The 23,038-nt window shown below is 46.7% G+C and overlaps 1 protein-coding gene across 2 annotated transcripts; it reads right to left on the bottom strand.

Moving 5' to 3' along the window:
- Window positions 1-9,926: 9,926 nt before the first annotated feature.
- On the bottom strand, window positions 9,927-16,921 carry LOC142209900 (maternal B9.10 protein-like). 2 transcript variants are annotated; one of them, XM_075278940.1, is made up of 5 exons: window positions 16,886-16,921; window positions 13,442-13,652; window positions 12,322-12,459; window positions 11,758-11,959; window positions 9,927-10,393 (listed from the first exon to the last, which is right to left on the bottom strand). In XM_075278940.1, the coding sequence occupies exons 2-5, from the start codon at window positions 13,612-13,614 to the stop codon at window positions 10,196-10,198; spliced, it is 711 nt and encodes a 236-aa protein (XP_075135041.1). In that variant the 5' UTR covers window positions 13,615-13,652; window positions 16,886-16,921; the 3' UTR covers window positions 9,927-10,195. The 2 variants fall into 2 exon arrangements, with proteins under 2 accessions (XP_075135041.1, XP_075135042.1); XM_075278941.1 differs by lacking the exon at window positions 16,886-16,921 and having other exon boundaries at window positions 13,442-13,715.
- Window positions 16,922-23,038: the final 6,117 nt, after the last annotated feature.

Here is a 23,038-nt window from a genome sequence, read left to right as displayed (position 1 = left end):
ACAGAAACACCGGCAGTGTCCCTATAGGTATAATGGAAGCAGAAAGTCCTCAGAGCAAACCTCTGTGGAGTTTCTGTAAAAAGTGCTGCAGGAAAACTGATGTGTTGCCGGCGGAGGGGTTTCACACATCGCTTTTTGGCTGCGGGACGCTGTGCTAGGCCTTATCCTTATAGTGTGGTGTACAGTATATTGAGATGTTAAAGAGGAGCTCTCACCACCTGGGGCACATGCAGCTTTATACACTGCTAGAGAGCTGACAGTGCGCTGAATTCAGCGCACTGTCGGCATTCAAGCAGTGTATTAATCCGCCTGTACCCCAAATGGTGAAAGGTCCTCTTTAAGGATTAGGCACAACAGTGAGACGCAGTGTTTTTCATTGCACTTTTGTCCCCAGCACCCCATTGTCCCCATTGGTGTCCGTTCGGTCTCATGGCCTTATTTCTGGAAATCCTGTATCTAATTAGTCTTAGTGATCATATGAGGTGCAGGACTCCCAGCAAGGAGGCGCCAGCACGAGACTATCACAGTACAGGATAATACACACAGCGATGTCACAGTACAGGATAATACACACAGCGATGTCACAGTACAGGGATAATACACACAGTGATGTCACAGTACAGGGATAATACACACAGCGATGTCACAGTACAGGATAATACACACAGCGATGTCACAGTACAGGGATAATACACACAGCGATGTCACAGTACAGAGCTAATACACACAGCGATGTCACAGTACAGAGCTAATACACACAGCGATGTCACAGTACAGAGCTAATACACACAGCGATGTCACAGTACAGAGCTAATACACACAGCGATGTCACAGTACAGAGCTAATACACACAGCGATGTCACAGCACAGAGCTAATACACACAGCGATGTCACAGCACAGGGATAGTTACCACTAGTTGCCCCCTTAGCTGTTGGGCCCCATTACAGCCCCCCTGGTAGATAATCCTATAAGGGGCCTCCGATCTATAGGTTACACATAACGGTATCTCTGGTGTCCATGCGACAAGTTACAGATGAATCTTCTGGATTATGGTCGTCCTTCTGTAGGACCGGTGATATTAGGGCATCTATTAGACATGGATTGTGCCCCGCACAGGGGAGGTCACGGGCAGCCAATATGCCCATCCCAATGTGGTGGTCAAAGGATCACAGAAAACTGGGGACATCATCTGGGGCCCTATATAGAAGTGGGGCCCGTGTAGGACTAGAGAAGATGATTGTCTGCAGATATCTTACAGTGTATGGCCCTTTAATAATCTAGACAAGATCCTGATTTACAAATATAAGATGTCTACTGTCCTGGACACGTGACGGGTCTTATAGAAAGGACGCTGAGATATCGGGTTTTGTTATGAGGAGTCTTTACCTCTCGGCCCCAGCAGGGGGCAGTCATGGCCATGAGATGACCCTGCATCAAAAGACCAAGAAGATGATGAGACCCCTCCCCACCACTGATATAAATCTGTGTTTTAAGAATATCTGTTATGGATGCCATGGTCCCTATCGATCTCGACATCTGGGGTGGTGAAGCCACCAGATTCTGAGTATTTTTCAACTCCATCAACACATCCTGGAGCTGTGTGAAACCCAAAGACAAGGCGCAGGCGCAGCCCCTGTGTCCGCAGCCCCTGTGCCCGCAGAATTACAGGGCTGAGCGTTAACTATACGCTCAGTGTGACACAATAGGGCAGTGATGAGGAACCTTTTAGAGACCGAGTGCCCAAACTGCAACCCAAAACCCACTAATTTATCACAAAGTGTCAACACGGCAATTTAACCTTAATAATGTGCGGATCCACAATTGCACACAATTACAGACCTGCAAAATATGGTCATACAAATGAGGTTTTATAGAGCTTTCTGCTCCACTGTCACCCCCACACAGTTCAATCTGCTTCAAAGTGGCCGCCACACAGTATAATCTGCTGCACAGTGGTCCCCACACAGTACAATCTGCTCCACAGTGGCTCCCACACAGTATAATCTGCTCCACAGTGACCCCCACACAGTATAATCTGCTGCACAGTGACCCCCACACAGTATAATCTGCTGCACAGTGGCCCCCACACAGTATAATCTGCTCCACAGTGGCCCCCACACAGTATAATCTGCTCCACAGTGGCCCCCACACAATCCAATTTGCTTCAAAGTGACCCCTACACAGTACAATCAGCTCCACAGTGGCCCACACACAGTACAATTTGCTCCAGAGTGGCCCCCACACAGTATAATCTGCTCCACAGTGGCTCCCACACAGTATAATCTGCTCCACAGTGGCCCCCACACAGTATAATCTGCTGCACAGTGACCCCCACACAGTATAATCTGCTGCACAGTGGCCCCCACACAGTATAATCTGCTCAACGGTGGCTCCTACACAGTATAATGTGCTGCACAGTGACCCCTACACAGTATAATCTGCTGCACAGTGACCCCCACACAGTATAATCTGCTGCACAGTGACCCCCACACAGTATAATCTGCTGCACAGTGGCTCCTACACAGTATAATCTGCTCAACAGTGGCCCCTACACAGTATAATGTGCTGCACAGTGACCCCTACACAGTATAATGTGCTGCACAGTGACCCCTACACAGTATAATGTGCTGCACAGTGACCCCCACACAGTATAATCTGCTGCACAGTGGTCCCCACACAGTATAATCTGCTCCACAGTGACCCCCACACAGTACAATCAGCTCCACAGTGGCCCACACACAGTACAATTTGCTCCAGAGTGGCCACCACACAGTATAATCTGCTCCATAGTGCCCTCCACACAGTACAATGTGCTCCACAGTGGCTCCTACACAGTATAATCTGCTCCACAGTGGCCCCCACACAGTATAATCTGCTCCACAGTGACCCCCACACAGTATAATCTGCTCCACAGTGGCCCCCACACAATCCAATTTGCTTCAAAGTAACCCACACACAGTACAATCAGCTCCACAGTGGCCCACACACAGTACAATTTGCTCCAGAGTGGCCCCCACACAGTATCATCTGCTCCATGAACCGGTGCCGAAAGAGAGGGCTCTGAGTGCCACCTATGGCACCTGTGCCATAGGTTCATGATCACAGCAATAGGGTGCAGAGCAGGAAGGGGTTAATAGATGCTCCTCCCCCGATTTCGGCACACTTAAAATTTTCTGGAGTAAATATAAGTCAACTAGACTCCCTAATGGCAAGTGGGTGAAGTCACTAAGCAAGAGGCAAGGGGGTGTGACTCAGAGCTCTGTATCACACCCCTGACTCGAATTAAGGACTTGCACCTCTCATCTTTGGTGGCACAAATCAGGGACCACTGTGAGGGGGTGGGGTGTAGAACTGCCCCAGGATGGAGCACAGATTTGCTTAATAATCGCAGGCCTGAGGCACCAAAGGTCAGGTGTAGATGAGACCCAGACACCTCACTCCCCCACCCGCATACACTGATTGACCAAGTCTCCATCTCCTCCTGAGGACATTGTTAGAGGTAGACCTATGAAGTCCTCAGACAATGGCGATAATGTGCGAATATGGGGAGGGGGTAGGTGTGACACCATACTGAGCCATAGACAATATCAGGAGGATTTTACATCAGGACCCCCCAGGGAGATTCATAGGGGGGAAATAAAAGTGACCTGCAGGGGGCGCCCAATGGTCACCAGATGGAGCATAAACAATCTCCTCCCTACACGGCCCCGCACCACTGCCAAGGCTACGAACCCTCTAAGACACCAATATTGTAGGGTTTGTGACTCTTGTGAGTGGGGTACGTGGGGTGGCGGATGAAGAAATGGCCGAACCATCCCATGAGATAGATTACATTTATTGGAAAGGAGAAACAAAGTAACAAACTAACGCGTTTCGAGGTGAGAACCCAACCAAACCTTCTGGCTCTCAGATGTATCTAAGCTAGGCAGACAAGTTTCGGTTTTATTTATACGTAGCCCAAATATTGGGATTTGGACCAAATACTTACCCCATATGTTAGCAGGTTGTCTTTGTATATTAGACATCACGGAGCTCCTTGAAGGAGCCATTTTTTCTATTGGCTTTTTTATACTGGGATGGGAGCGCCATCTTGTCCGAGCTTCTCCTCTGCCCAGTTTACAGCATTTACTGATATGCTTTACAGCAGTCTCATGGCCAGATTGGAGGTGACCCATTGGGGTCTATGGGAGAGTTTTCTAGACCATTTGTGTGGGGGGAGGGGCAGGGGGAGGAGCTGAGCTGTGACATCATCTATTGTCAGTAGTGATGTAATGAGGAGTGTGAGCTATAGGTGTGATAGTCTGTTGTGATCTGGTTTCTCTCGTTTGTGATGTAAATGAGGTAACTGCTGAAATTAGAATAAAACCCCCTATAGAATTAGCAGGCCCTGATCTCAGGGTTTGTGCCATGGGTAGGCCCTGTAAGCCAACCGATCCCAACCCCTTCCTGGGTTAGCTCTTAGGCGAGGGTGGGTCTGAGGCAACAGAGAAGATCCATCGGTGGGTAGGGTACAATCGGTGAGGTCTCATCTAGGAGGGGTCTCACTTGGGTTGCCTCGTGGAGATCCATTGCAACCATTTTGGACTGCCTTTCATCTTTGAGATGGATCCCATGGATGTACCACAAAGCCATAGCCACAGACTCCCTTCTCTCCATAGATTGTAGTGACCCCTCCCCATTAAGACAAGGGATCCCAAAAATCCAGAAGCAACTGCTCCATGGTGGAAGATTTTAGGATCCAAGCACGTGACCTTAGAGAGTCCATCCTGAATACTCATCATGATGGATCCATTAATCCCAAAAGACTGCCATCTTGACCCGAGATGATCCTGGGTTATTAGGACATACGACATGGCTGTGGGCAGGTTTGGGTTTCATTGCCCAACGTTAGGGAAGGTCTTCTCCAAGATGTATGGAAGACTGCTAGTATGGAAAACTGAAGATCCAAGGTCTAGGTAATGGTGGTCTTTTGGAGGAGTCATTGTATATCTACAAAGAGAAAGGTCTGTTTGGGACTCCAAATCCATGAAGACCTGTGGGTGGTTCAGTGTCTCAAGTCATCCTGACAGGTTCCCTTTAAGTATAGTGTATGTCCTTAAATTCCCAAGGCCAACATGCATGGTGAGACACGGTCCTGGACATGACTAGGGACAAGTTACACAATTCATGACTTAGACACTTTGTTTTAGGTGGGAACTCCGGGTTAGGTTCTGGTTGGGGCCACAACTATGGTGGTCCCTTGTTGAGCGGTTTGTCCCAGATGCCAAATTTGAACCCCTTTCTCTCCGTAGATATAACTTGACGTTTCAGGGCACCAATTTGAAATTTTGTAAATAGGCCCAAAATTCTGCCCCCATCTACCTTGTAAGATTTCCTCGGGGTGGGGGGAGCTTAGAGGCCCCTCAGGTTCCAGGACCCAGCCACAACCACAGATAGCATATTGATCCTCCATAAGTGACGTAACCCCCTTTAAGGTGAAGACATCGCCATCTACAGGCAAGTAAACCCATGAAGTGCGACATTCAGCAGGTGTTCACATTGGGCAACGAGAAGCCCAAACATGGATGGCCACGTGGACATGTTATATATGAGAGATGTGACTGACTCTTGGACCTTATGTATATTTTAACAAAAATTTTTGCTTTTCAATAAAAAAAAAAAGTTTAAAACAAAAATATTCTCCAATATTTCATTGTCAACTTCTCCAGACAAAGCGGTTCCCAACGCCGGCCAACTACACCCAAGCATTCTTTTTTGGGGGGCAACCTTCAAGTTCTTCTGGAACCTTCAGGAGTCTTCCAATAAAAGGGGCGACCTCCCAAAGTCCCAGAAGAGTGGGCAGTTCTTGGTCTAGAACGGTACCAGGCCCAAGCCGGTCACATCACACAAGAGGGCTATGGCCGGAACATTGGCATTACAGTTGGGCGACCTCATCAGATATCCGTGAGCATCGGTCCCAACTGGAAGTGCCATCATGCTACTTGGGAGGTCTCCTCAGACCACACTGTATAATAGGTGGAGGCCCAGGGGAGGAGACAAACATAAACCCTTCTACTCACCTCCCCTGGGCCTCCACTGTTTTGTGGATGGTGAACATCCAATAGGTTTTGAGTTCAACTTGAACCCGAAACTTTTGGGAAATTCTGCTCGAATATGTTCCATCTGAATTGGTTTGTCCATCCCCCATAGGCACGACCACAGGAGTGATGAGGGTGGTTTCACAAATGGGGCTTGGCCTCTTCCAAAAATTTCCACTGTACTCTTTGTGAGCCCCTATTCTGGACATCTCCTGCTACATGTAGGCAAGTATGTACCCCAAGGATTTTAGTCACCTTTCCATGCACCTGTCCTTACTGCCTCCAGGGTGCGCTGTAGCCAATGCTAAAGAACTCCAGGGTGCTGTACATAATGTCCCAAGGCAGCAGAGGGCGGCCAGGTGATAAGAAAACAATAGGTAGCTGCCATGTGTTACCTAAAATGTCTTGGCAGGTCACCTTATCCCTCAGTCCCAGCAGGGGGCAGCCATGAGCATGAAGAGTCCAAAGATCACAGATCAATCAGTACAAAACAGCCCCCTGCAGGCAGGAGAGATACAATACAGGCTGCAGTCCCTGACCCAGGATTTTAACCCCTTAGTGACATTTCCACCCTTTGTGTGCCATTGGACGTAACTTCTTATTTTCATGTAGTTGTAGGAGATCTCAGATTTTGCAGGATGAGGCGCATTTTATTGGCACCATTTCGGGTACATATAACTATTAGCAGTAAAAAATAAATAAATTCCCAGGTAATTTCAGCATTGAGTGTTTTTGGGTCACTGCATTTCAAGAACCCCAAGTTTAAAATTTTTCTATTAATGGAGCCGTGCAAGGGCTTGTTTTTTGCAGGATAACTTCGTTAGCTTGCACATAAATCCATTTATCTATTACATAGATTTATTATAGATAATGCTTTGGTGTATTGGGGGGGGGGGGGCATTCTAGTTGTACCTCCTCCCCTGCAGCATATTTAAGTATTGCTTGGATAGGTCATCAATCCTAGATCAGCGGGGGTCCAGCCCCTTTTGTTTCTTATATGGCCTTGGTTTCATGGGGGTCACATGACCAGCTCGCAGCTCATTCCATTTGATGTGAATTGGGCCGAGCTGCAATACCAAGCACGGCCACTGTACGGCGCTGCTGCACTCTCGTGAAGAAGCCACAGCGCACTCCTAAATGCTGCGGTGCATTATGGGAGCTTTGATGACATTTCTACAGATGGTCACGTATCGGACAGCAGGGAGGAGCTAAACCATGAACCTGCTTCAAAGGACAAATCGGTAGACTTGTGAAAGCAGCTTTGGGTGTGACTGGAGACGTAGACAACGAAATAAGTGCTTGGTGCAAGTGACCTCTCCGCAAGGTTATAGAGTCCTCCAATATGTCAATCCAGTGGCCCATAGCCATATTGCAACAGGCCCCTCCCACCAGTACACGCCCCCGCTTAAGTCTCACAGTAAACAGAGGCAGCCATTTTAATTTTTTTTTTTTTTTGTTAGTAGAATTTTATTCAATAAATACATTTATAAGAAAAACATTTGTTAAAACATCTGTAGAAAAAACATAACACTTAAAAATGGAAAGCAACAGGTTAATAAAAGGTGCAACAAAGCAGCAATTACAAAATCGGTTCCTAAAACTACATTAAATAAAACACCGATTCTACCAGCGTAGGCCATCACAGGGCCCCGGGCTACTACAATATAAACTATAGGCTAATAGCAAAGACTCAGACTGGCGCAGTAGCCGCAACCTGTGCGACACTGCAACTCCCAGTGGGCGGGGACACCACAACTCCCAGCATGTCCGGACAGCTCCAGGCTGTGGAGGCCTGCGGGGGAGGGGTTGTCGTTTCGGCCCAGGTGGAGAGCGCCAGCTTAGCTGACCCATTAAGCAGCATATAAAATACAAGTTGATAATTTACAGTATAAGGCTTATAGGGGGGAGGGGAGGAGACATGCACCGCTCAGTTATAATTAATAAATAGTCACACCCACATGGCAGGGGGGCCCAATGGGCATCATGAGTTACCGTGTTGTGCTTACCAGCCAGGAAGAAATTTTTTTTTTTTTTTTAATTTTTTGTTCATTCGAAAAAAAAAAAAAAAAGTGCAAAGTGGGCTCTGATTGGTCGCTTGGAAACAACAAAACCAACCAATGAGGCCCCTACGTCCTCAATAGAGGACATTTTAAGAAATGTCAGATCTGATAGGCTTCAGATCTTTTTTGGGATTTTCACTTCTGGAGGTGAAGGAAGAAACTGGCGCGACAACACCGATAACGGGACCCGACACTCATAACGGGCCAACACATGGCGCCCACAGGGGCCGTCCTCTAAGACCCTGACGAGAAGAAAAAAATAAATAAAAAGCATAGAAGGGGAGAGGGGCACATGTGGCCGACACAGGACCTTCATGTAGTAAATGTAGAGGGAGCGTCCCTGGAGTGCTCTGCTAGAGCTGAGGTATAGGACACACCCTCCCTGCCCACCAATGAGAGGAGGGGCAGAAAGCCCAGAGGCGGAGCTTATTACAGCACAAGGATCCTGCCTGCGACAGTGATGAGCTACTGCCAGGAGGAGGAGGAGGAGAGCTATGTACAGCAAAGTGAAAATGAAAGTAAAAAAGAAAGAGGTACATGTTGGGGTTACTATTCCTATTAGTGTCAGACATTTGGGGTTATTTATTTTTTTGGGAATATATGTGCCTTGCATCAATAGCAATTAACCCCATCATGTCCTTCACCCTCATATTAACCCCCGTGTACCTGACATTAGGGTTAGTAATATGTGAGACATGTATAAGGCGGTAATAAAGGACCTTAACGATGAAGATAATTATTACCTACATGTCTCTCACCTATCAGTAACCATTAGGTAACGCACACAGGGGTTATTGTGAGGGACATGATGGGGTTAAGTGCTATTAATATGGGGCACATGACCAGACTGTCTATCCACAACTGAGGCTAGAAGTACGGACCTTTCGCGGAAATTTTTGTCAAATTGAAGAGCTGCAAAGTATGGAGCAGGTCCTATACCCGTCCTATATCTCTCCTATACCCGTCCCACATTTGTGCCCTGTCAATTCATTTTGAATGTACAAGTCAGTGAAAACCACATCCGTGACGTAATGCTGATCCTAAGGGGCCGCCATTAGTGTGCAGTAGGCCTAAGGCTGATCCTAAGGGGCCACCATTAGTGTGCAGTAGGCCTAAGGCCGATCCTAAGGGGCCTCGGGATCCGCAGCACCAGACATTTGCTCTGGTGACCTGGATCGGGGCAGCCTTAACAAGGCTATGGCGTCACTACTTCATGCCCCATGAGCCGGACCTGCGGGCAGGGAGAGACCTCAGCGCCAGGACTCAGTTGGGGAGAGGCGAGTAAAAGCTTTATTATTTCATGGGAAATATTAGGACACTATTACTAAAGCTAAGGGGCTACTTACAAAGGAGAATCTATTAATCTAGGGGAGCTATTACACCCCCCATTCCCCCCCCCCCATTATTAATAATGGTTCCTTCTTATAAATAGCCCCCCCATTTATATATACACTATATACAGAGGACCTATTATTTATAAAAGTCTAGGGGAACTATTCTATATTATACTATTATTATTATATAACTATTAGTAGGGGGGATTGATTTATAGGGGGCTCTGTAATAACTCATTAGGAGATGGAGGGTTATTACTGGGGTAAAAAAAGGGGGTTAGTACTTCACTATTTTAAAATGGGGGCTTTAGATAGAGGAAGGGGGGGGAACTAGAGGAAAGGGAGGGGGGGGAATAGAGGAAAGGGAGGGGGGGGGAGGAATAGAGGAAAGGGAGGGGGGGGGAGGAATAGAGGAAAGGGAGGGGGGGGAGGAATAGAGGAAAGGGAGGGGGGGGGGAGGAATAGAGGAAAGGGAGGGGGGGGAGGAATAGAGGAAAGGGAGGGGGGGGAGGAATAGAGGAAAGGGAGGGGGGGGGGTGTCAGGGGGAATTTAAAAAAAAAAAAAAAAAAAAAAAAAAAAAAATTCGGCCGGAAAAACCCCTGTGTTTGATATATTCTGTTTCCCCGAGTCTTCACACAATAGCTTCAGGTCCGTGAGGTTCAGTCAAGGTCATCTTCAAGTAGTTGAGGTTGAAATGTGTTCCGGCCGATAGATAAGTCTCACTAAGCTACGGTGACAATTGAGGCCTTTTTGGGTTTCCATTTCTTCCCCCATTTCTGGGGTTTGACGTTGTGATTGTATTTCGGCACCATGTAGTAGAAGGTCATAGGTGGATAGGGTGGAAGGTAGCCCATAGCAGGTCCAGGGAAGGGGTAGAAGAGCGAGGAGGTCGGAGCCGGGTTGTAGTAATACTGGGCACCCTGTCAGGGGAGAAGAGAGAAGCGGTCAGGACTGCGATACCAAAATTATATAAGTGGAGGCCTGAGGAGCCGGTGACTACCATGGTGAGAGGAATCATGGTGGCCACGTTGGTTGTCACCCAAGTAAGAGAAATAACTCGGCAATGACTGATTGGAATTAGGACATAAGATGACAAGAATTTTTGGGATTTTTAGATTGTAATGTTCTCCATGGATAAGTGGGAGGATGACTCTGCATCGACACGAGGCGTCCACAATCCTTCAGAATGACTCGTGATAGACTCATGCCACCCTATGCCATGACCTCACCACTTCCCAACAATGACAGGCACTGCCACCATTATCTGGTCCTGTCATACCATAGAGGGGTGACCCCAATTCTCAGCCTTCCCCTTGCACTACTTAAGGGGATTCTACCACAAAGTTTGTTTGTTTTTTTTACTACGTTGGAATAGCCTTAAGAAAGGCTATTCATCTCCTACCTTGCTCAGTCACCTCCGGCCCACAGAAATATCGTTTACTGGTATGCAAATGAGTTCTCTTGCAGCAATGGGGGCGGGCCCCAGCGCTCAAACGGCAATGGAGGTGTCCCAACTGCTGCCAGAAAACTCTCCAGCGACGCCTCCTTCAGCTGAATCCTCCCCTTCTCTCGTCGTCCTCTGTCTGGGTCAACTCCAACGCCTGCGCAGTCTGTTCTGCCAGTGAGATACAAGTAGAGCCGACAGCGCATGCCAGCTGGCGGTCATTTTTTCGCGGCCGCAATTGCACGCACACACAGTACGCTCCTCTAATTCAACGCCGAACACAGCCCTCTGAAGCCTGGATGACTTCACTTGCGCGTCAGAAGGCTGTACAGACCATACTGAGCACGCTCTGTTCGGTGTAGAATTAGAGGAGCGTAATGCGCGTGCGCGCAATTGCGGCCTTGAAAAAATGACTCCCGGCCGGCATGCGCAGTCGGCTCTATTTGTGTCTCACATGCAGAGCCGACTGCGCAGGCGTCAGTTGACCCAGACGGAAGACGACGAGAGAAGGGGAGGATGCAGCTGAAGATGAAGTCGCCGCTGGAGAGAGTTCTCTGGCAGCAGTGGGGACGCCCCCATTGCTGTTTGAGCACTGTGGCCCGCCCCCATTGCTGCGAGAGAACTTATTTGCATACACGGTAATTCTACGGAACGGCAGGCCGGAGGCGACTGAGCAAGGTAGGAGATGAATAGCCTTTAAGGCTATTCCGACGTGGTAAAAAAAAAAAAAAAAAAAAAAAAAAAGCTGTTTTAGTGGTAGAATCCCTTTCAGATAACCCCCCCGCCTCCGTACCCCAGGTCGTAGCCCCTCACACTTAGGCCGATATCCCGCACCCTTACCATTTTCTGAGTCGAGAGCAATGAGACTTTCTTTTTGCTCTTGACATTGTCTTCTTCGTCGCTGGAGCCCCCTGAAGGAGACAGGCTCAGGTCTGAGGCTTCGGAGCAGTAGTCTGACGTGTCCTCTTCTGCTTCCTCCGAGGTGGTCTTTTTGGGATCTTCGGGAGGCTTCACAATGAAGGGGTGACAGCTCTCGCCAATCCTGAGGACAGAGGAAGACTCTGCATGAGGACCTGCCTTTAGTGTGCTGGTGGGACCTTAATGGGGCCAGGCTTATAAAGATGTGCCCACAAGTGGGTGTGGGGGGTTCCAGAGCACATCGGGGTGTCATTCATTAGGACTGTACAGACTTCTAGTCCGCTAATAAAATTCTACATTATAATAATTTTTGCATCATCGTTCTTTCTAGAGTATCAGAATTTCTGGACGACTTTACTTTCTTAATGATCAGACCTTCTGACTTGTGAGGTTTTTGAATTTCAGAGGTTTTGGATTGTCAAGTCTTCTGGATCATCAGACAATTTGGATGAAATGATGTAATACTATGATAGAGGAGCGACTTACCTGCAGCTCACCTCCTCTGGGTCAATCCAAACAGACAGGTGTTTGGGAAAATACAATTGTGAGCAGCGCAGGCCGCTCTGGACACAGGCCTGTAATACGGAGTCATCCACCACACTGCTGTACTCTATCTGGATACACCTGAGGTCAGACACAGAAGAACGTTATTAATATTATATTAATCCCATGGTGCTCTGTACATTATTATATTAATCCCATGGTGTTCTGTACATTATTATATTAATCCCATGGTGCTCTGTACATTATTATATTAATCCCATGGTGCTCTGTACATTATTATATTAATCGCATGGTGCTCTGTACATTATTATATTAATCGCATGGTGCTCTGTACATTACATTACTATATTAATCCCATGGTGCTCTGTACATTATTATATTAATCTCATGGTGCTCTGTACATTATTATATTACTTCCATGGTGCTCTGTACATTATTATATTAATCCCATGGTGCTCTGTACATTATTATATTAATCCTATGGTGCTCTGTACATTATTATATTAATCCCATGGTGCTGTACATTATTATATTAATCCCATGGTGCTCTGTACATTATTATATTAATCCCATGGTGCTCTGTACATTATTATATTAATCCCATGGTGCTGTACATTTGGGGGTTACATACAGTACACAAGATATACAGACCAATATAATACTAAATGACTGACTGGCATAAAGGAGAGGTGAAGGTAGTGAATAGCCGTTTGGGGCTGTCACCCTCTCCTCAGTATTACCTCCTACTCTTTTCTATCTGGAAACTTCTGCTGTATAATTTGCATCAGCCTCCCCCCCTGTGACACCTCCTCGTCCTCTGATCTGTTAGGGAAGTCTAGAAAGTTCTATGAAGCGATTTCTGACCCCCCACCCCGATGTGTAGACACAGAGGTCAGGCCTGGTTCAGATCAGCGTTCGGGTTTCCATTCGGGGAGTCTGTATGGGGACCCCCCAAACGGAAACATGCACGCATTAAAAAACCCGAACGCTGATGTGAACCGGGCCTAGGAGTCCAGCAGATATTGGCTGGACGTTACAGAAACCACCAACCATGACAACGTCTGACATCCTGGTTCCCACCCCCATGGAGGTCCGCTCTTACCTGTAGGCTTGGCCTTTCTCTGGACAGTCAGGGTACCAGTGGCCTACAAACCTGTCGCACAAGATGGAGACCAGCATGGTGGTAAATCGTTCCACCTCGTCACTGCTGAGTTTTTGGGACCGGTTCAGCAGTCCTACGATGTACGTTGCCCCGAGCTGTATTTCGTCATACATGGTTTCTTTCGATCGGCTGATGTTCTGTTCTAGAAGAACTGAGACACCAAAATGTTAGACACATCGAGCCAGGTCCGGCAGATTTAATCCAACCCACACCCCGATCCGGCAGACATCTTGGATTATGTACCCCAAGTGGTCACAGGAAAGGTTCCCCTACCTCGCCGATAGCCCCAGAGGAGAATAAGCTCCGTCTAGGTCCCTGCTCTTGGTGGAGTCAGCTTTTTGGCTGTCGGCCTGATTTTACTTTCATTTTCAACCAGTATGACCAGTCACAAGTCACTGGGGAGGACTGAGTAATAAGTAACTGGGAAGGGGAAGAAAATTCCCAGAACAATCCCCCCTCCCCCCAATGTGATATGGACTTAAAGGAATTGTCCATGGTGGAAGAGGAAACCAGCAAAGCTTCCTTCATCATTTACCCTCCGGCCTGACAAACCCACGACCTGTCAGTCACGATGACGAGGTGATGATAAGAGTCTGACGCCTGTGCCCGGACATTGAGCTGGCGCAGTATTTACTGACTATTACACCCGGCTGATAAGACAATGCGACATATCAGAAGTGACCGGAACGAGACGTCCTGTGCGAGGAGTTACACAAGGTCATGTACTGGGAGTACTGGGCCGCAACTCAGCAAACGTCATACAAGAGAGACACGTATGGCGGTGTAATAAACACATTATATAGAGACTACAGAGGTGTATTATGAGGTTCTGCAGCAGCTGAGGTGTGCATTATGAGGTTCTGCAGCAGCTGTGATGTGCATTATGAGGTTCTGCAGCAGCTGAGATGTGTATTATGAGGTTCTGCAGCAGCTGAGATGTGTATTATGAGGTTCTGCAGCAGCTGTGATGTGTATTATGAGGTTCTGCAGCAGCTGTGATGTGTATTATGAGGTTCTGCAGCAGCTGAGGTGTATTATGAGGTTCTGCAGCAGCTGAGGTGTTTACTATGAGGTTCTGCAGCAGCTGAGGTGTTTACTATGAGGTTCTGCAGCAGCTGAGGTGTGTATTATGAGGTTCTGCAGCAGCTGAGATGTGTATTATGAGGTTCTGCAGCAGCTGAGGTGTGTATTATGAGGTTCTGCAGCAGCTGTGATGTGTATTATGAGGTTCTGCAGCAGCTATAATGTAATTGAGAATAATAAAAGCGGTGGAGATAAGATTCCCCCTCTCAGGAATGGACTCTGCCTCTTCCGTGTACATAATAACGTCCTCAGATTTCTTCAGTAAGAAGATGATGCAAGGTAGAAGGAAGTGACGGAGACACCTGGACCGAGGCGAGAAGAAACCTCCGAGCAAGAAGGGAGTGTAAAAATAAATTCTACCCAAATTTCCCAATCACATCACAAGACAATGCAAAACTAGACGTCACAGAAACCACGTGTGACCATATCCAGAGGAGACAACCACCAAGTGTGAGCATAACCAGGAGACAACCACCAAGTGTGAGCATAACCAGGAGACAACCACCAAGTGTATGGGGGGGCACTAAGGAGCATTATACTGTGTATGGGGGGGCACTAAGGAGCATTATGCTGTGTATGGGGGGGCACTAAGGAGCATTATGCTGTGTATGGGGGGGGGGGGGGGCACTAAGGAGCATTATTCCAGGCCATGTGCTTTGTAGTGATGTCCAGGGAACCAGGAGACCCCCGTCCTGTAAGACAATGCGGTCACCTCAGCCACGGCTCCCCAAAGTGCTGCCAGTACTGCACCCCCATAATATGAGCCCTCAAGGATCCCCAGGCACTGCGGGGTGTGCGGACCCCAGTACTGGAACCCCATAACATGTCCCCTTAATGGAGCTACAGTAGTAACCAGTACAGCGCCCCCCTATCACATGTAGTATCAGTGAGCTATCACAGCGCCCCCCTATCACATGTGGTATCAGTGAGCTATCACAGCGCCCCCCTATCACATGTGGTATCAGTGAGCTATCACAGCGCCCCCCTATCACATGTGGTATCAGTGAGCTATCACAGCGCTCCCCTATCACATGTAGTATCAATGAGCTATTACAGCGCCCCCTATCACATGTGGTATCAGTGAGCTATCACAGCGCCCCCCTATCACATGTGGTATCAGTGAGCTATCACAGCGCCCCCCTATCACATGTGGTATCAGTGAGTTATCACAGCGCCCCCCTATCACATGTGGTATCAGTGAGCTATCACAGCGCCCCCCTATCACATGTGGTATCAGTGAGCTATCACAGCGCCCCCCTATCACATGTGGTATCAGTGAGCTATCACAGCGCCCCCCTATCACATGTGGTATCAGTGAGCTATCACAGCGCCCCCCTATCACATGTGGCATCAGTGAGCTATCACAGCGCCCCCCTATCACATGTGGCATCAGTGAGCTATCACAGCGCCCCCCTATCACATGTGGCATCAGTGAGCTATCACAACTCCCCCCTATCACATGTGGTATCAGTGAGCTATCACAGCGCCCCCCTATCACATGTGGTCTCGAACTATTACAGCACCCCCCCCCCCCATTACATGTGGTATCAATGGAGCTACAGTAGAACCGTAACCAGTTTAGCGTCCCCAATCACATGTGGTATCAATGAGTTATTACAGCGCCCCCCAATCACATGTGGCATCAATGAGCCATTACAGCGCCCCCCAATCACATGTGGCATCAATGAGCCATTACAGCGCCCCCCTATCACATGTGGCATCAATGAGCCATTACAGCGCCCCCCTATCACATGTGGCATCAATGAGCCATTACAGCGCCCCCCTATCACATGTGGCATCAATGAGCCATTACAGCGCCCCCCTATCACATGTGGCATCAATGAGCCATTACAGCGCCCCCCTATCACATGTGGCATCAATGAGCCATTACAGCGCCCCCCTATCACATGTGGCATCAATGAGCCATTACAGCGCCCCCCTATCACATGTGGCATCAATGAGCCATTACAGCGCCCCCCTATCACATGTGGCATCAATGAGCCATTACAGCGCCCCCCTATCACATGTGGCATCAATGAGCTATTACAGCGCCCCCCTATCACATGTGGCATCAATGAGCTATTACAGCGCCCCCTATCACAGGTCTCCTTGTACCATGTGACCCCCGTAATGTAACATTAACCCCTTATAGAACATGCCCCCCCTTTATATCTATACAATACAATCAGTACAGCAGAAAGCAGTAGAGGACAAGTCACACGTAAAGTGGAAGAGACTCCAAGAACCGAAACCAGCCCAGACATGACTCCGGCCAGTGCCGGCAGCGCTCCCAGTCCTCACCTGTGTCCGCCGCTCGGGGCTCCGCCGTCTATGAGAGTCTGCGCTCACCTGCATGGGCTTATGAGTCAGGGGAGGAAATTCCGCAAGTGACGTCACTCTCCGGGGCGGGGAGAAGAGACAGCTGTTGTAGGCACGCCCCCCCCTACGTCATGCATAGTAATTAGCGGGGGAAGCCGGAACGGAGCACGTGTAAGCCATGTGCAGAGGTAAATATGGTGGTGGTATATAGATGTATATAGATGTATATAGGAGAGTATAAGTGTATATAGCTGTATATAGGAGAGTACAAGTGTATATAGCTGTATATAGGAGAGTATAAGTGTATACAGTATATAGGAGAGTATCAGTGTATATAGCTGTATATAGGAGAGTATAAGTGTATATAGCTGTATATAGGAGAGTATAAGTGTATATAGCTGTATATAAGAGAGTACAAGTGTATACAGTATATAGGAGAGTATCAGTGTATATAGCTGTATATAGGAGAGTATCAGTGTATATAGATGTATATAGGAGAGTATCAGTGTATATAGTATATAGGAGAGTATCAGTGTATATGGTATATAGTATATAGCTGTATATAGGAGAGTATCAGTGTATATAGATGTATATAGGAGAGTATCAGTGTATATAGTATATAGGAGAGTATCAGTGTATATAGTATATAGGAGAGTATCAGTGTATATAGTATATAGGAGAGTATCAGTGTATATAGTATATAGGAGAGTATCAGTGTATATAGTATATAGGAGAGTATCAGTGTATATGGTATATAGTATATAGCTGTATATAGGAGAGTACAAGTGTATACAGTATATAGGAGAGTATAAGTGTATATAGCTGTATATAAGAGAGTACAAGTGTATACAGTATATAGGAGAGTATCAGTGTATATAGTATATAGGAGAGTATCAGTGTATATAGTATATAGGAGAGTATCAGTGTATATAGTATATAGGAGAGTATCAGTGTATATAGTATATAGTATATAGCTGTATATAGGAGAGTATCAGTGTATATAGTATATAGCTGTATATAGGAGAGTACAAGTGTATACAGTATATAGGAGAGTATAAGTGTATATAGCTGTATATAGGAGAGTACAAGTGTATACAGTATATAGGAGAGTATCAGTGTATATAGCTGTATATAGGAGAGTATCAGTGTATATAGTATATAGGAGAGTATCAGTGTATATAGTATATAGGAGAGTATCAGTGTATATAGTATATAGGAGAGTATCAGTGTATATAGTATATAGGAGAGTATCAGTGTATATGGTATATAGTATATAGCTGTATATAGGAGAGTACAAGTGTATATAGCTGTATATAGGAGAGTATCAGTGTATATAGTATATAGGAGAGTATCAGTGTATATAGTATATAGGAGAGTATCAGTGTATATAGTATATAGGAGAGTATCAGTGTATATGGTATATAGTATATAGCTGTATATAGGAGAGTACAAGTGTATATAGCTGTATATAGGAGAGTATCAGTGTATATAGTATATAGGAGAGTATCAGTGTATATAGTATATAGGAGAGTATCAGTGTATATAGTATATAGGAGAGTATCAGTGTATATAGCTGTATATAGGAGAGTATCAGTGTATATAGCTGTATATAGGAGAGTATCAGTGTATATAGTATATAGGAGAGTATCAGTGTATATAGTATATAGGAGAGTATCAGTGTATATAGTATATAGGAGAGTATCAGTGTATATAGTATATAGGAGAGTATCAGTGTATATAGTATATAGGAGAGTATCAGTGTATATAGCTGTATATAGGAGAGTATCAGTGTATATAGCTGTATATAGGAGAGTATCAGTGTATATAGCTGTATATAGGAGAGTATCAGTGTATATAGTATATAGGAGAGTATCAGTGTATATAGTATATAGGAGAGTATCAGTGTATATAGTATATAGGAGAGTATCAGTGTATATAGTATATAGGAGAGTATCAGTGTATATGGTATATAGTATATAGCTGTATATAGGAGAGTACAAGTGTATACAGTATATAGGAGAGTATAAGTGTATATAGCTGTATATAGGAGAGTATCAGTGTATATAGATGTATATAGGAGAGTATCAGTGTATATAGTATATAGGAGAGTATCAGTGTATATAGTATATAGGAGAGTATCAGTGTATATAGTATATAGGAGAGTATCAGTGTATATAGTATATAGGAGAGTATCAGTGTATATGGTATATAGTATATAGCTGTATATAGGAGAGTACAAGTGTATACAGTATATAGGAGAGTATCAGTGTATATAGTATATAGGAGAGTATCAGTGTATATAGTATATAGGAGAGTATCAGTGTATATAGTATATAGGAGAGTATCAGTGTATATAGTATATAGGAGAGTATCAGTGTATATGGTATATAGTATATAGCTGTATATAGGAGAGTACAAGTGTATACAGTATATAGGAGAGTATAAGTGTATATAGCTGTATATAAGAGAGTACAAGTGTATACAGTATATAGGAAAGTATCAGTGTATATAGCTGTATATAGGAGAGTATCAGTGTATATAGTATATAGCTGTATATCTATCCAGGGTGTGAGGAGTCTTTACAGGACCAGGCGGATATTTCCATTCCCCATATAATATATTGTAGACCAGTTTTATTATTCCGCCATGGTCGCTGCCTGGAGCTTGTTTTTAGCGGGATGAGCTGGAGTTTTCATTGTTGTCCTTTTGGGGTGCGGGGGGCTGAGACGCGGCTGATTTTGTTCTTTTTTATGAGAGTCATGTAACCCCTACCTGATGTCAGGGCTTTAAATATGGCCTCCACTCTGGAGCTGACCGGGCCCCCACCCTGACCTGCACATGGTATAATGTCTCCTTTACTTGCCCCCACATGGCTGACGCCCTCATTACTGACCCCCCCAATATAATGCCCCATTTATTGGCCCCCACATTGTATATTACCCCCTTACTGGTCCCCACATAGTATATTACCCCCTTACAGGCCCCCCACAATATACTGCCCCCCATAGTGACGTTAGGCTGCTTCCTACTGAATTGTTTCAGAAGGTGGCCAATATTAACCCCATATCCGCTCCATGGCCCACTGAGTGCCCACTATATACTACGGGCTGCAGGTATATACCACGTCCTGACACTGACCAGCCCCAGGGACACAATATTTGCATATTAAGCTTTGGTATGTAATGCGTAACGCCCCCTGGAGACCAAATTGGATGAATTCGTGGGCAGGGCCGGGGATGGGTAAACGAATATCAGTCAATACCTATTACCCAAAAACAATCAGCGGGGGTCGCCTCTGGGTTGGGTTTTATCAAGTAAGTAATTCCACCCAGCTTTCCAGAACATCCTACGGAATATTCCACAGCACCGTCACGAAGTACAATCTGTCCCGCAAAAAATAAGCCCCCATACGGCTCAGTGAATGGAAAAATAAAAAAGTTACGGCTTACGGCAGGCGAGGAGTTAAAAAAAAAAAAATGAAATTTCAAAAATAGAAAGTGTCCGTGCCTGGAAAGGGTTAATCAGTGAGCCCTCGGGATGTCGCGCACATTTACTATACGGGGTTTTTTCACACTTTTTTTGTTGTTGTTATGAGCGTGACGGAACGTAAAAAGTGAAAGCCGGAGCAGCTGAATGGCGGTGAGTCAGAGGCGTGTTACACAAGGGCGGCACATCCTGTACAGCACGTCATCGGGGTCAGAGCCTCGCACGTATCGCACCGCCGACGCTGCTGAGATCACAACATGCAGAGAGAAGGATAATAACCCTGAGGAATGTTCTAGGAGATGATCCCGACGGAGCGCCAATGGCGGGAAATCGTCAAACTGGTTGTGGAGCAGGAAGTGTTGTGTAATGTGTGACTGTCAGTATACATGACTCACTGATGGTATATAGAGGTCCCGTATACACATACACACTGTCTGGAATCCTGTACTGTACTACACATGGCCGCCGCCGCCGCCACCTCAGAAACACCGATCAGCCATAACATTAAAACCTAGTGTTATATCCGGCCGCCATGACAGTTCAGGCCCTCCGTAGGTGTCCTGTGGTATCTGGCACCGCAGCGTTAGCAGCAGATACGGTAAATCCGATAAATTGTGGGGAGGGGTCTCCATGGATCGGACTTGTTATTCCACATGGAGATCTGGGAATTTATCGTCATCGCCATCTCTGTATCATGGGTCACAGACTGTTCCGGGAACAAAACATTAAACTGCTGGTTACTGCCATTAGGGGGCACCGCGGACATGAAGGGTAGGTGGACATGTCAGGACACAGGGTCTCTAGCCGGACATTGCCCGGACATGTCACTGCCCCCTGGTGTCAGGCCCCTGGTAAGTGACGCACATCCACCCACCGCCATCTACGTGATGTAACGTGATCAAACCAGACGCCTTCTTCTACTGCTACATGGACCAGTTCTGATGCCACATGGTATAATGCCCCCTTAGTGCCCATCCACACAGTATAATGCCCCCTTAATAATGACAGTATAATGCTGCACTACTATCTGTACACCAAATAATGTCCGCACATAGTATAATACCCTTTCAGTTCACTCCCACATTGTATAATGCCCCCATAGTGCCCACCCACACAGTATAATACCCCCTTAATAACGACACAGTGTAGTGCCCCCACTACTGTCTTTACACAATATAATACCCTCATACAATACCAATGCCCTTTCAGTGTGCCCCAATAGTGTCCCCACACTGTATAATACCCCCACAGTGCCCCCACACTGTATAATACCCCCACACGTGTAATGCCTTTTTCATGCACCCCCACACTGTGTAATGCTCCCATACTGTATAATGCCCCCATAGTTCCCCCGCTCTGTATAATGCCCCCATAGTTCCCCCGCTCTGTATAATGCCCCATAGTGCTCCCACACTGTATAATACCCCCATAGTGCTCCCACACTGTATAATGCCCCCATAGTGCTCCCATACTGTATAATGCCCCCATAGTGCTCCCACACTGTATAATGCCCCCATAGTGCCCCCGCATTGTATAATGCCCCATACTGTATAATGCCTCCATAGTGCCCCCGCACTGTATAATGCCCCCATAGTGCTCCCACACTGTATAATGCCCCCATACTGTATAATACCCCCATAGTGCTCCCACACTGTATAATGCCCCCATAGTGCTCCCACACTGTATAATGCCCCCATAGTGCCCCCATACTGTATAATGCCCCCATAGTGCCCCCACACTGTATAATGCCCCCATAGTGCCCCCGCATTGTATAATGCCCCCATATTTGTATAATGTCCCCATAGTGCCCCCATACTGTATAATGCCCTTTCAAAGCACGCTCACACTGTATAATGCCCCCCGCACTGTATAATGCCCCCATAGTGCCCCCACACTGTATAATACCCCCATACTGTATAATGCCCCCATAGAGCCCCCACACTGTATAATGCCCCCACACTGTATAATGCCCCCACACTGTATAATGCCCCCACACTGTATAATGCCCCCATACTGTATAATGCCCCCATACTGTATAATGCCTCCATAGTGCCCCCGCACTGTATAATGCCCCCATAGTGCTCCCACACTGTATAATGCCCCCATACTGTATAATGCCCCCATACTGTATAATGCCTCCATAGTGCCCCCGCACTGTATAATGCCCCCATAGTGCTCCCACACTGTATAATGCCCCATAGTGCCCCCACACTGTATAATGCCCCCGTAGTGCACTATTGGTTCTCTTGCACAGCAGTGCCCCCTTATGGCAGTTTATAACAATGACACCTAACACCCCTCCCCCTTCTCCCTCACTCAGTATGTGCGATCTATAATTCTGGGGTCTTCTTATATTTGGGCCCTCCTGAGGCTCCCGGGCCCGGCTGTGATTTCTGCCCCCATTACTCTGCCCTCAGCACAACATAGTGATGTCATCACGTCTGTGTGAATTGTCCCCAAGACACAGACACTAGAAGCCTTTTCATACTGTGCAGTTTATGGCTCCGTCCTCCATATTGGAATACCGTAGTCAGCTGAGCCCCTTTAGCCCCTCCCACCAGACTCTAGTATTCCCCAGACCATTCATTAACCCCTCCTCCCCCAGCTCCGCCTCCACTACAGCGCCCCCATCTCAGCGGCACCATGCTG

Source organism: Leptodactylus fuscus, chromosome 6, assembly GCF_031893055.1.
Source record: "Leptodactylus fuscus isolate aLepFus1 chromosome 6, aLepFus1.hap2, whole genome shotgun sequence".
NCBI classification, from domain to species: domain Eukaryota; kingdom Metazoa; phylum Chordata; class Amphibia; order Anura; family Leptodactylidae; genus Leptodactylus; species Leptodactylus fuscus.
Note: the sequence above shows the minus strand (reverse complement) of the source record. Positions and strands in the feature narration are given on the sequence as shown.

What these genes read in the sequence shown, in the direction of transcription:
- LOC142209900 (XM_075278940.1), bottom strand. Translation starts at nt 13,614, where the DNA reads ATGTATGACGAAATACAGCTCGGGGCAACGTACATCGTAGGACTGCTG. An exon ending in GAGAAAGGCCAAGCCTACAG is followed by an intron (nt 12,460 to 13,441) that starts GTAAGAGCGGAC and finishes GTCTGACCTCAG; the next exon opens with GTGTATCCAGATAGAGTACA. An exon ending in TGCTCTCGACTCAGAAAATG is followed by an intron (nt 10,394 to 11,757) that starts GTAAGGGTGCGG and finishes CTCCCCTGACAG; the next exon opens with GGTGCCCAGTATTACTACAA.